Source organism: Cherax quadricarinatus, chromosome 76, assembly GCF_038502225.1.
Source record: "Cherax quadricarinatus isolate ZL_2023a chromosome 76, ASM3850222v1, whole genome shotgun sequence".
Classification (NCBI taxonomy): Eukaryota; Metazoa; Arthropoda; class Malacostraca; order Decapoda; family Parastacidae; genus Cherax; species Cherax quadricarinatus.
This window is the reverse complement of record NC_091367.1, coordinates 4,422,894-4,435,617: the sequence shown is the minus strand read 5'-3', so window position 1 is coordinate 4,435,617 and position 12,724 is coordinate 4,422,894. Positions and strand designations below refer to the sequence as shown.

Genomic DNA, 12,724 nt, shown 5'->3' with positions numbered 1-12,724 from the left:
GCTCACTTAGTTGCCACAAATGCTTAAAGCTTCCTAAATGTCACTTAGCATTGATATGGAGATTTTTTTTTTTAATACGATCAGTTATCTGATGCTGGACTCATGTCTTCTATATTGTGCTTTAGGGGACTGTGCTCCAGCTCCTAGGCTGTTCTTAATCATTAATCAAACAGTGTGAAGCATCTCTAATCCCATATGTTTTGTCATATTTGCATTCAAATTCATGTATAGAGTTTGTTTTTAAGTACTTCTTTTCTGAGTGCATTCCAATCTCTCATACCCTCTCACTGCTTTTATATCCACCTCTCATGAATGTTTAGTTTCCATTTGTGTACCCTCGTCCAGGTCTCGCCCCTTTCAGTTTATCTTTATCCACATTGCCAGTACCGATGAATATCTTGTATGTCATCACGTCACCCCCTAGGTCTTCTTTTCACCAATGTTGCAAAATGTAGTTCTCCATCTGTTCTTATGGCTGAGGTTTTATCTCCGAAACTTGCCAGTGTCAAATCTCTGTACCTTCTTGGGATTACTTGTGATTGTCTCGTAGTTACAGGAGCAGATTTATGCTTGTGGTGTTCTATCTTGAGTGTTCATTGTCATATGTATTTCCAGTGGTTGTAGCACTTAACTACCTCCTCTGGATGCCATTCAAGTGTTCTACTGTTTGTGAAGACAAACTGTATACATAGTAACAATTTGACAAATTTTTTTTTGTGCAGTTGTTTGCCCTTGTTTATAGCTCTGGCCTCAGGTCAGGCTGATAGGGTAAAACAATCCTTGAAACTGGTCTTGGATGTCTCACAAATATCTTTTTTTTCCCCTATCAGGTAGTGAGAGAATATTTAGTATTTTCCGTCTTTGTAATTTTTTTTTTACTTTATCATATCCATATTTTCTTAGGTGTGAACTCCACATTACCACTGCATTTTCCAGTTTCATCCAAACATGTGAATTGCTTTTTCAGCAATTCTTTATCCACATATCAGAAGGCTGTTTTTAAGTTTGTTAGTGTAACACCTGAATTTCTTGTAAGTCGATCCTATGGTGAGTTTTTTCTAATAATTACTCCTGGATTGTTTTGGTTTAAACTTTCAGTATAAAAATTAGAAGATGGTATGAGGTCATGAAAGGTATTATTCAAGGACAGAGAAGGGGTTGTTGGGGGTTTGGACTTTGAGAGACTGGAGTAGAACAGGATGACTAAGAGGGTGTATAAATCTGGGGGTGGAAGGAACAAGGGTAGGGGAAGTCCAGGGAGGGTGTGAAGGACGTTTTAAGTGATAGGGTCTTGAATATCCAGCAGGTCTGTATGTGAGAGGTGTTAGATCAGGGTGAGTGGAGACAAGTGGTTTTAGTCATTTGATGTGCTGTTGGAGTTCGAGGAAGGTAACATTTCTGAAGGGATTCCAAGACAGTGGTTAGGCAGACTTATGTCCAGGAGATGGGTAATACAGTGCCTGTACTATGGAGAATGGTGGGAAACTTAGTTTGGATGGTCATTTAAATTATGATGTCTGCACTTCGGGCAAGACAGCAGTCAAGTGATTGATGGTGAATGTTTCCTTGTTTGGCTTCCCCTATCATGTTGAGAGATAGATTTGGTAAAAAATAAATTGCTAAACATTGGTTCAAATGTTGCATATCAAGGCTTATTGGAGAAATGCAATAGCTTTTGTGCATGAAGAACCGTGATGAATGATGTAATGGGATAAGGAGTGAGTGAGTGTGTTTATTAAATTCTTGCCTAATACAGTGGACCCCCGCATAACGATCACCTCCGAATGCGACCAATTATGTAAGTGTATTTATGTAAGTGCGTTTGTACGTGTATGTTTGGGGGTCTGAAATGGACTAATCTACTTCACAATATTCCTTATGGGAAAAAATTCGGTCAGTACTGGCACCTGAACATACTACTGGAATGAAAAAAGTTCGTTAACCGGGAGTCCACTGTATATGGAATGCATAAAAAGATGGAGATTAGGAGGAGGTAGTGTGGGATTACCAAAACTATTATCCAGAGGGCTGAGTAGAGGTTATTGAGATGGTTTGGACATGTAGAGAGGATGGAACAAAATAGAATGACTTCAAGAGTATATAAATCTGTAGTGGAGGGAAGGCGGGGTAGGGGTCAGCCCAGGAAAGGTTGGAGGGAGGGGGTAAAGCAGGTTTTGTGTGTGAGGGGCTTGGACTTCTAGCAAGCATGTGTGAGCATGTTAGATAGGAGCGAATGGAGACAAAGGGTTTCTAGAACTTGACGTGCTCTTGGAGTGTAAGCAAGGTAACATTTATGAAGGGATTCAGGGAACCGGCAGGCCAGACTTGATTCCTGGAGATGGGAAGTACAGTGCTGGCACTCTGCAGGAGGGGGTGCTAATGTTGCAGTTTTATAACTGTAGTGTAAGCATGCCTCTGGCAAGACAGTGGAGTGAGCGAGTGATGAAAGTTTTTCTTTTTCAGGCCACCCTGCCTTGGTGGGAAACAGCCGATGTGTTAATAAAAAAAAATAAGCTGGTTTCACATGCATTAAACTACATGAAGTATATATGCACTATTGCTTATTTCATGTAAAATACAAACATGCTTTTGTTTGCTTTGTTGATAAATATGCATGGGGTGGGTGGCAAGACGAGTATATCACAAAGGTGTTTTCAACCCACATGTACACTATCGTGTGTTTTATAGTACCAAAGAAAATTGCTAGTTTCATCCATGTTGAAAACTTGGAGAATGCAATACTTGGAGTTTGTGTGTGTGTGTGTGGAACACCGGTGCAAGGCGCACTGCGAGTTATAGTGAGCATGCTAAGTGAGGTTTTATGCAACTACTACAGTGCACAAAGAAAATATCCTAGTTTAATCTACATCAAACACTTGCTATATTTAGTGCATTATTACCAGTTATTTTTAGCAAAATACAATGCGGCATTTGATAATATCTATAAATATTGAGATTGATTGGTCATAACTATTGTCTATGCTGAGCACAGTTGAATTATGCAGTGCAGTAGGCACTTTGAGCTGGCTTGCTGTGTGGTGCTGACATCCTTTAGAAGAGGATTGGGCCCATTGGATAAGGATAGTCTAATGCATTAGTCTTGTTTAACAGGGCAGTGTTCAGTAGGCCTACATGCATTTGAGGATTGCCTTTATATATTTCTGAACACTTTATTTGAAGGAGGTTTTGTGAAGTAAAGCATTGTTTATAGATTGATGCAAGATGCTGTCATCTGTTAAGTATTATGTCTGTACTATGCCTTTTTTTTTTTAGTAATTGAAAATCACTAAGACACACACACAATGGATTTGTAAAGAGAAACATGTAACTTTAATGATTGTCTAGCCTGTTAATTGAAGCCTTCTTTTATATGCTGTGCATTGAATCCTTTCCTAGCAAAATACCCCAGACTAGTAAAGGTTCTGTTCCCTTCTATAAGGGTGCTAGTTGACAGTGTGACATGTGATAAATTAATTTAGTATTTTATTCATTAAAAGTGCTAAATCCATTAAGGCTATTGAGCACTGAAATTTTAATGAGAAAATATCCTCACCATTTAAAATGAAATAAAATTTAGGTTCTCTCAGTGGACTGTGCTTGGGAGTCAGTAGCATTCCAAACACACTCCACTGTATCTTCCCTACCCTGTAAAGGTAACCCAGCCTTGGGAATAGTGTTTGTGCACAAAATATTACCGGGGTACTTACAAATATCCTTGGAAGAAATTTTAGTTTTTTTCAATTCTTAAAAAGTCATGCAACTAACTTTTCATCTAAGTAAAATTTGTGAGATTGAGATAATGTGAATGAAATTTTGATGTGCCAGATTTTTTCTAAATTAACTAATTTCCTGTAAACCTAATTTTGTCTGTCTGTTTTTTTTTTTTAGTATGGACAGGCAACATTATGCCTGATAGAAAAAAGTTAGTGTGGATGTTAAGGTTGAATTTTATTTTTGGTCACCAAAATTGTAATTTTTGCTTATTTATTTAATACATGCTTTTGTTTTGTATTTTGATAGTTTAATACAAACTAACACAGTTAAAATAAAAAGGAATGCAACTGTAACATTATCATGGCAAAGGTGTTAACGTGTGCTTTTGATAAGAATATCCTACTTGCATAACCAAATAATATAAAATTGTAACTGCCAGCAATATTAAAATAAATGATTTATCCAACAGATCCTAAAAGAACTAGATTATGGGGCCAGTGTTGACTGGTGGGCGTTGGGTGTCCTCATGTATGAAATGATGGCTGGCCAGCCTCCGTTTGAAGCTGACAATGAGGATGACCTATTCGAGTCCATCTTGCATGAAGAAGTTTTGTACCCAGTTTGGCTCTCCAAGGAGGCAGTATCCATTTTAAAAGGGGTTAGTTTTTTTTTCTCTTTCCATTGACTAAACTTAGTTATTGTATGTGATAGGGGAAAAAAAGATCTGCTCAGTGTCACTTACTCTGTGAATACAACATTGTTTTATTCATTAAATTAATTTTTGTGCTTCTTATTTGTATTAAAACACTGTTCAGGAAGTTTGTGATAATTAATAGAAGTATTTTTTTATTTGAATTTCCATATTTGTAGTTGTTGGGGCAAAGAGAATAATTTATACAAGTTACACTAGGAAATACATTACTTGAATTGTCACAGTTGATTCAGGAGTTAAATGTCAAAGGGGATGAAGTATAACTAAGGATCATCTTTCACAGTTCATGACAAAGGAACCTTCAAAGCGATTAGGGTGCGTCTTGGAGCGTGGTGGTGAATTGGCAATCCGTAACCATAAATTCTTTCGTGAAATTGACTGGGAGGCACTTGAATTAAGGAAAGTGAAGCCTCCATTCACACCTAAACTTGTGAGTATTCTGAAAGTTGTGTTTGGATTTTTTTTTTATGGATTCCTATTTAATATTTATAAGAAATAGCTTGCTTGGATGCAGAGGGAAAGTATATCTAAGTAATTGGTTTGTCAGTATAGGAAATATGGCTCAGTGGATGGTGCTTTGTATAGTATTCTTAATTCCAAGTGCTAAGGATAACACACTTGCTGACGAATACTGGCCACATCAAGCAGGGGTTTGGGCTTGGATAGGTGCAGTAACAATAATACTATTTTTTTTTTTTTTTCAACAAGTCAGCCGTTCCACTATATATTGTATAAATCTTAAGAGATACTGATGTGATCTTGTTATGCTCGTAAAAGAATGTTGTATATATTTTGTTATTGATGATTTCCTCATCATGTAAAATATGTATTTAAATAAATTACAACTTTAAGATCAAATTGAACATATTGATTTTGAAATCTTGTCTTTTTAAATATTAATGTAGAGAAATGAATACTATAGTGGCATAATAAATTTATGCTAGAAATGCTTTGTGCCATTTGAATGCAAATGTTTTCTCGCCACAACAGAAGGGACGTAAGGACGCTGTCAACTTCGATGCAGAGTTTACTAAGGAAGAACCAACCCTGACATTCATTAATGCAGAGGTGGTGCGTGCCATTAATCAAGATGAATTTAGAGGATTCTCTTTCGTTAACAAAGCATTTAAGTCAACGGCGGCTACACCGTGTCAGGCCTAAGTTAGTGCAGCAGAGTGAGTATAGTAATGTGTTTGTAACTATAGCTGGTTGGTTACTTGGATAATGAGTGTATTTTTGTTTGTGTTTTAGATCAGGGTGAATGGAGAGGAGTGGTTTTCTATTTATAGCTTGATGTGCTGTTGGAGTATAAGTAAGTTAACATTTGTGAAGGGATTCAGGAAAACGGGTTAGCTGGATTGAAGTCTTGGTGGTGGTGGGAAGTAGAGTGCCTGTACTATGGAGGGGCAGGGATGCTGCAGTTCTGGTGGTCATTTGAATTGTGATGCTAGCACACTTGTGGCAAGACATCTCTTAAATGAGTGATAATGAATGTTTCTTTTTAAGGGTCACTCTACCTGTGGGAGTTGGCTGGTTTGTTAAAAAATGGAATGACTGGGTCTATCATGAAAGACTTTGAATATGGAAGAATGAATGGGTAATTACTTTTGAATTTACTTTTGAAACATTCAAGTTTTGTGCACATTTGTTGTCATATCAGTTTAAGTAGATGTAAGGTTAATAGATTTATTGTAGTATCTATTGCACTTTTTTGTTTAACACTGGCCATCTACCATCAAGGTAGGATGATCCAAAAAAGAGAAAATAATCACCACCATTCTCTCACTGTCTTGCCAGTGTGTGCTGACATTACAGCTCATGTTCCTCACCAAACTGCAGTGTCCTCACCTCTCCTTCAGAGTGCACACACACTGCCCCCCCCCCCACCACCACCACCAATTTTAATTAGAAATGTTGTATGCTCGATGGACTCTTATGAAGTTTATTACATCACTTTTACCCTTTGTTGATAGGAACAGAGATAACAAGAAAAGGCACAATACTGTGACTGGAACAATACACTAATAACCTGAACATAGAAAAGAGGAGCTTACAATGATGTTTTGGTTCAACTTGGACCATTTACAAAGTCACACTAACAGAAAGGAGAGAAGGAGGGAGTATATGTAGGCCAGTAGACATTGACAGAAGCAAGAGAGGTAATAGTGGAGGTAGTAGTAGTAGTGTGGAGTCAATCAAATACTAAGAAAGAGGAGCATTGCAAGGGAGCTAGGGGCCCACAGAGGGTAGGAACAAGAACACAGAGGGAGGAAAAATAATAAAAAATAAATTAAAAATAATAATAAAATAATAAGAGAACAAATACCCAAGGCAGAAGAGCAGTTGTAGATCAGGAGCTGTTTGGCTCATACAGGTTCAGTGCTTATTTTTCTAATATAATAATTATTACACTGTTGATCAGGAGGCAGATAATAATGAATTGTTTCTTTTTCAGGTACAAAGTGCTAAAGTCTCTCCTGGAATTTTGAAAGCCCAAAAATTGGAAAACTCAATATTCTTTCAGAGGAGACTTTTAAATCAACCAGGTGATCAAAGCTATATAAGCAAAGAATAATTTTTTAACCATTTTAAATGCACAAAGAGTTGGATGTCAACAAGCACAACAGAAAATAGGTGTATTGCAGTTATTTCTATAATACTCTTATGATGGATAATTTTGGTAAAGTTTTAAAGCGGAAGATCTCTGAGCCTATAGGTTACAATATTTTTTAAATGAATATATTTCATTATGGAAAGATATTTCACAGACAAGATGTAGAATGCTTTTTTTATTGTGAATAGTATTTATATAGTATTGTCAGTGCATGACGTATCTCAAATGTAATGCAACAGTAAAATGTTCATAAAGAATTTTACAAAAGAGGTGACCAATTGTTTATTTATTTTTTGCTAACTTCTCTCAGTGTAATGTTAGGAACATGAATGCCAATCTTTTAACTTCCATTACTGGAGGTTTTAAGCCTATTGCATTTTTGACGCAATGAGCAGCTCTGATCATTCAATAGGTGTCCAGCAATGATTGCAGTGCAGTGAAATTGAAAATACTACCCAATGATAAGATTTGCTCATCAAGTGTCAGATAGTATCAAATGATTCAAAGTTACTAGTGACAAAGTAGACAAAACTGGTCACTACTAGTTTCAGGTCTGGCTTCGAAGGAAGTGCAGTTGTGCTCGAGGAAGGAGCAAATGAAAGGAGCTTAAAGTTAATAGTTTCCAATTAACCTTTATATATAAATGGAGAGATTACCCTTCCAGTAATAGAGCACTTTATCTGAGAAAAGGTGCTATGCTATGTGAATATGCAGGAGCCTAAGCGATGATGTTTTCGTGAAAATGCTCTGCCAACTACTGAAGAGCCACTTTCTTGGCTGTATTACTCAGTTTTTCCTATTGAAAACAAACACCAGAGTTGGACAAGGGCCTCGGGTACTCACGAAACAGGTGAGGAATTGGATGTTAATTTGTGCTGCTTGCATTTGCTTGTCCAGGGCAACGACTGCAACCCCTAGTAACTCTTATCTACGCACAGTTTACAATCTTGTGATGAGAGCAGCTTTTTGTGAACCTTTTAGTTGTACTAGGTAAGACTGTTCTCCTGTGTTATGAAGAGGACAATGGTACTTCTTAAATGCGGCTTCGAAGTTCACCATTGGTGTTCCCATCAGCAGTGTACTACAAACATGCAGTTAGTGGATAAACTATACTATTGTAGCCAACGTGGTAATGTGCTTTTATAGTTCACAAAATGGCATACAATTACTGTGTGTGTCTTCTCTATTTCCTTGGCAGTTTTAATAAGGGTTTGATGTTACTGAGCTTTTGACAAGACATGGAAGGTTTTACCTTAAAGTTGCAGCCACAACTGATTAAGGTCCACAATTATTGATTCACGTATTGAGCTTAAACCAGTATTGCATTTCACATAAAGAAAAGGAACAAAAGTTCTCCACCCAATATAGTAATGACCTAATAAGAAGATAGGGAACTGAAAGATTATGTACACAGAAATATGTTATTCTAAATGCATAGTAGCAGGGGACAGAAATCCCCCCACCCCCATCCTACCCTACCCCTGAATGTTGGTGTGTATGCGCATATATGTAACAAGTCCCAGGCGGTGATGTGTGTGTGTGTCGCAGCCTTATTAGAGGTTGTAGATCAGCCCTGTAGCCAAGATAGCCATACAGGCTACGTCGTCTACCACTCGGTGGCATCTCCCCAAAAAACCAGGCAACTCACTTTAATTAATAGATCACTCTGTAACAGGTTAATCCCCTTTGCAATTCACTTTTTAAACATTCATATGGTGACAATACAATTGAGGTGCTGATTTTATAATGTACTGTAATTACTAATGAATTTACTGTATCAAAACCCTTTCTATTAAAGGTGTATGGTAAATGGTGGGAGTCAACAGTGTCAGAGACTTGCAATGAGTTATTTCTTTAATTGTGACATATGATACTGTATTGAGACTCTCTGTACTGGTGAAGTAGCCCAGACTAGGCTAATATTGGCTATGGTCTCAGGTTAGTGAATTAAGCCAGTGATGCTGCGACCCGTCACCGCTGTGTCCTCTAGCAAATCTTCCAATTGTTTATGCCTGTTGGTTATTTTATTTTTTGGTAGTGTGGTGGTGTGATGTGTGGGCAGCGAGGTGTGGGCAAGTCTCCCCCAGCACTGCCCGGTGCTTCTCTGCCTTGCACCTGCGTGTGCCCACAATATTGCTCCAAGCCTGATCTCTACTCCTGGCCCACCTCTGGTCTGGTTGGGAGCAGAGAAACTAGGTTGTATGTCAATGTGCCACTGGGGGCCCAGGTCCAGTCATGAGTGTGGCCCCCAGCTGGCCACTCAAACCACTCTTGTCATCTGCCTTATCGTCTTTCGCACAAAGAAGGAATTTTGTTGTGACCGGTGGGTGAGCGTGATGGAGGACAGGCAGTGCTCCGTCTCCCCCAGGTGGCTGGTGCCACTGTGATCACTGGCTGCCCTAGGCCATACTTATAGCCTATGCACCACAAGCCACACCTGCTGTCTGTGTGTGCAATATTGTTTGACCCTGGGTTAGAAGGGGATTTGTTAACCACTCCTAACCCTCGGGTCAAATTTGGTGTGGTGTCGTGTTGCATCCACCCTCGCACACCTACCACCAAGGCAGTGTTCTCCAACCATTCTTGACTCATTACTATATCTCATAGCCCAGAAAACATTGGTATTACAACAAGGCCAAAGATAGTAGATAATGTACTGGTAGGAAAAAAAAAAAGAATCAAATCATGTAGTGTGCAGTTTTACTGTCTTCATTGTTTGTGTTGTGGTCAAAATCTGCATTGTTAAGTAGATAGTTGTCTTGTGAGCTGCTTACAACCCAGCAAAACCAGGAACGCTTGTTTGTTTGCAGTCCAACAGACAGTCATGGCCAGACAGCCTTTTGCAGCGGTTTTAAATGCCATACAAGCCTCCACCATTGTTGGGGAATTGTGGTGCATGCAACACACAAACTGACCCGATGCATGGTGAAGGTGAACGGAGTCTGCAAAAATTCTGACAGCATGTGAGAGACTGTGATGTAGACTGAGCATCCTGGTCAGGTGAGAGATGCTATTTTTGCTGTTGTCTGCCAGTGAGTGGCTGCTGTATGCTGTGAAGCTGAAAACAATTGCATGCACAGCAGAAGCAGCTTTGTTTCTCTGCTGATGTCATAGCTGGCCTGCTTTATTAAAAAAACATGTAAAACAAGCAGTGTACCCACCATTAATGCTCTGTAGAAGACACTGTGTTCATTAGTCCAGTATAGCAGTCAGTGGCATTTACTCTACAGTGTGCAGTGGAGAATGACCTTTTCACCTCACTGCCAGAGTGGTCTCTGATAGCCCAGCCTGATTTGTATGCTGGACTATGATTTTCGGCTTTGCCAGTGACATGCCCTACTGACTTGACACACACTGCAGCACTTGGTAGGGTTAAGCCTATTGTACAGGAGTGCTACACTCGGTGTCCAGTCTCGTAATGTATTGGAAAATGCTATTCGTAGTATCTGGTATATTTGCCTCCCCCTGTGCCAGATGTGAGCACCAAGAGGTAATAGAGAGTTTTCTCTCTGTTGTCACTAGTTTGTGCATCTTGAATCTCAAAAGGGGGGAAGGTACTCTATAAAATCCTTGGTGGTATCTGGGCCCTCACCCCTGTTATGCCACTCCAGGCTCAGCTGCTGCTGTAGGCTGGAAGCTTACAGAAGTAATTTGCATCTTTCTATTTTAAATGGTGCAGGCTCGGGCCCAAATTCTGCAACAGTTGAACACGGTAAAGGAAAATTCTTTTTATATTCTATAAAATTTTTGTAATCGGCTCTATGATGGTCTAATGAGTATTTAATAACCATGTGCCTGTTTCAGAAAATGGGGCCAAATTAGTTGAGGTTGCACAGTATGGGCTTCTGTAAGTCATAATCTTTTAATGGCAGCGGCTTGGAAGGAAAGTGGTGGCAGGGAGAAGTGTTGGGATCCCGATTTCCCTTGGGGCTCTAATTTACCATGGAGTCCAACTTAAAGTAGGGCCCAACTTACTGTGGAACTTGACTCGCTGTGAGTCTCAACTCTCAGTGAGTCTCAACTCACAGTGGGGCTGGACTCACTGTGATCGTCAGTATTCTTCTCTTCCTCATCATCTGGGTGCTCTAGGGTAGGGCTGGTGCACAAAACAAATGCGGTGTACAAAATATTTGCATAGGATGCATTTTTGCTGTATGCATGTGCGATCTGGCAGTATCATCCCTCCTACTCTTCCTCTTCCTGAAGTCCTTCCATCTGTGGTGCTTGTCTGTTGCAGCACCTGTTGCGATATAAGGTTGGACAAAGCACCATACTTTTAAGTTGCCTCTTCCTGTTCAGAGCACCCAGCCTATGTTGGATACAGAACACCTCATTCCCCTAACCCTTGCAATCCCGCCCTGTAATACAATCATTCATGTTGTCATTGGTATTGTACTTAATTGCATTTTCATTACTTTAGTTTGGATCTTAAGCCAAAGAGATTGATGTTAGCTGTAGATTGATAGACATTTTAATAGATACATGAATTGTTCCCATAACTATTCTATTTGTAAATGTTGGTCTGAGAGAGTGTGAGTGGATGTTTGTGTGCATGTTTGCTGCTGAGCTGTGGTGGGTTGGAAAGAAGGACCAAGCAGGTTGGGTCTATGGCACAGGTTTAGGTGATGAGGTAGACTTGTACTGTACCAGATGTAATTCATGGGAACAACACAAAGCAAATTAGCCAATCTGTCTCATGAATGAGAACCTTTGGCATTATGCTGTTCCTGCATCTTCTGAGAAAATGTAACCTTGAGTACACTACAGTTCACCAGTGACCTTGTTCAAAAAGCCAACCTGGACCTGCAAGTGAAATGTATGAGCCTTCAGCCCAACTCCAACAAGGAATGTAGAGCCTATTGCCCAGCTTCTTCTGATATACATGACTCTGCACTGTGTGTTGGTGCCTCAGTCAGGTTGCCTACAAGACTCCTGAGCTTTGGGTCAACCCTCTTCTACCCATGGACCACTGTGCCAAAATCAACTGTCTCCCTCACTTCAAAGATCAGTGTGCCCGTCTGTGTAATATTCTGATTACTGTAATGATATGTCAATGGGTATTTTTGTCTCCTAAAAAATACTTATGTCTTTCTCTCGGCTGATTGTATGAGAAGCGTGATATAAATATATTTAAGTGTTCGAGTGATTTTTTATTGTAAGCCTACGTAAATGTACCGATGATGTGTAAACAGTATTTATAACTCAAAATAATTTATAACTAGAATTTCTGTGTTTTTCTACACTTACATACAGTAATTCATTAATTTACTTTCATCCTGGCCCTACTTCTCATTCTGTAAATATAAATAGTAAACCTCAGCAAAGCAGTTAAAAGATGACTACACCACTAGTGCAAGATCAGCTTATTAACAAGCAGACGTGATACTAAATGAAAGACAAGACTTAACACTATGATTCTTAGGGGATCATACTGTGTTGTGACCATAATGATGACAAATGTAAGAACAAGACTTCTTATTTGCAAAACTTTTTTTTTCTTTGGTCAGTAGCTGCATTAACCCTTTGACTGTTTACGTCGTATATATACATCTTGCGCACCACTGTTTCTGATGTATTTATACACGTAAATTCTAGCGGCTTCAAATCAAACAGGAGAAAGCTGGTAGGCCCACATGTGAGAGAATGGGTCTGTGTGGTCAGTGTGCACCACATAAAAATCCTGC

General features: G+C 39.2%; 1 protein-coding gene across 3 annotated transcripts in view; it reads left to right on the top strand.

The window, feature by feature from the left end:
• Positions 1–12,182, top strand: part of Pkc98E (Protein kinase C) — a 107,152-nt gene extending 94,970 nt beyond the window's left edge. For 2 of the 3 annotated variants that reach the window (XM_070101179.1, XM_070101178.1), the window contains exons 11-14: positions 4,184–4,372; positions 4,710–4,856; positions 5,417–5,601; positions 6,882–12,182. In XM_070101179.1, coding sequence (XP_069957280.1) covers positions 4,184–4,372; positions 4,710–4,856; positions 5,417–5,587 — 507 coding nt within the window. In that variant the 3' untranslated portion in view covers positions 5,588–5,601; positions 6,882–12,182. Of the gene's footprint in view, positions 1–4,183; positions 4,373–4,709; positions 4,857–5,416; positions 5,602–6,881 lie in introns of those variants that run through there. The other variant, XM_070101181.1, reaches the window with a different exon arrangement.
• The last annotated feature ends 542 nt before the right edge of the window (positions 12,183–12,724 follow it).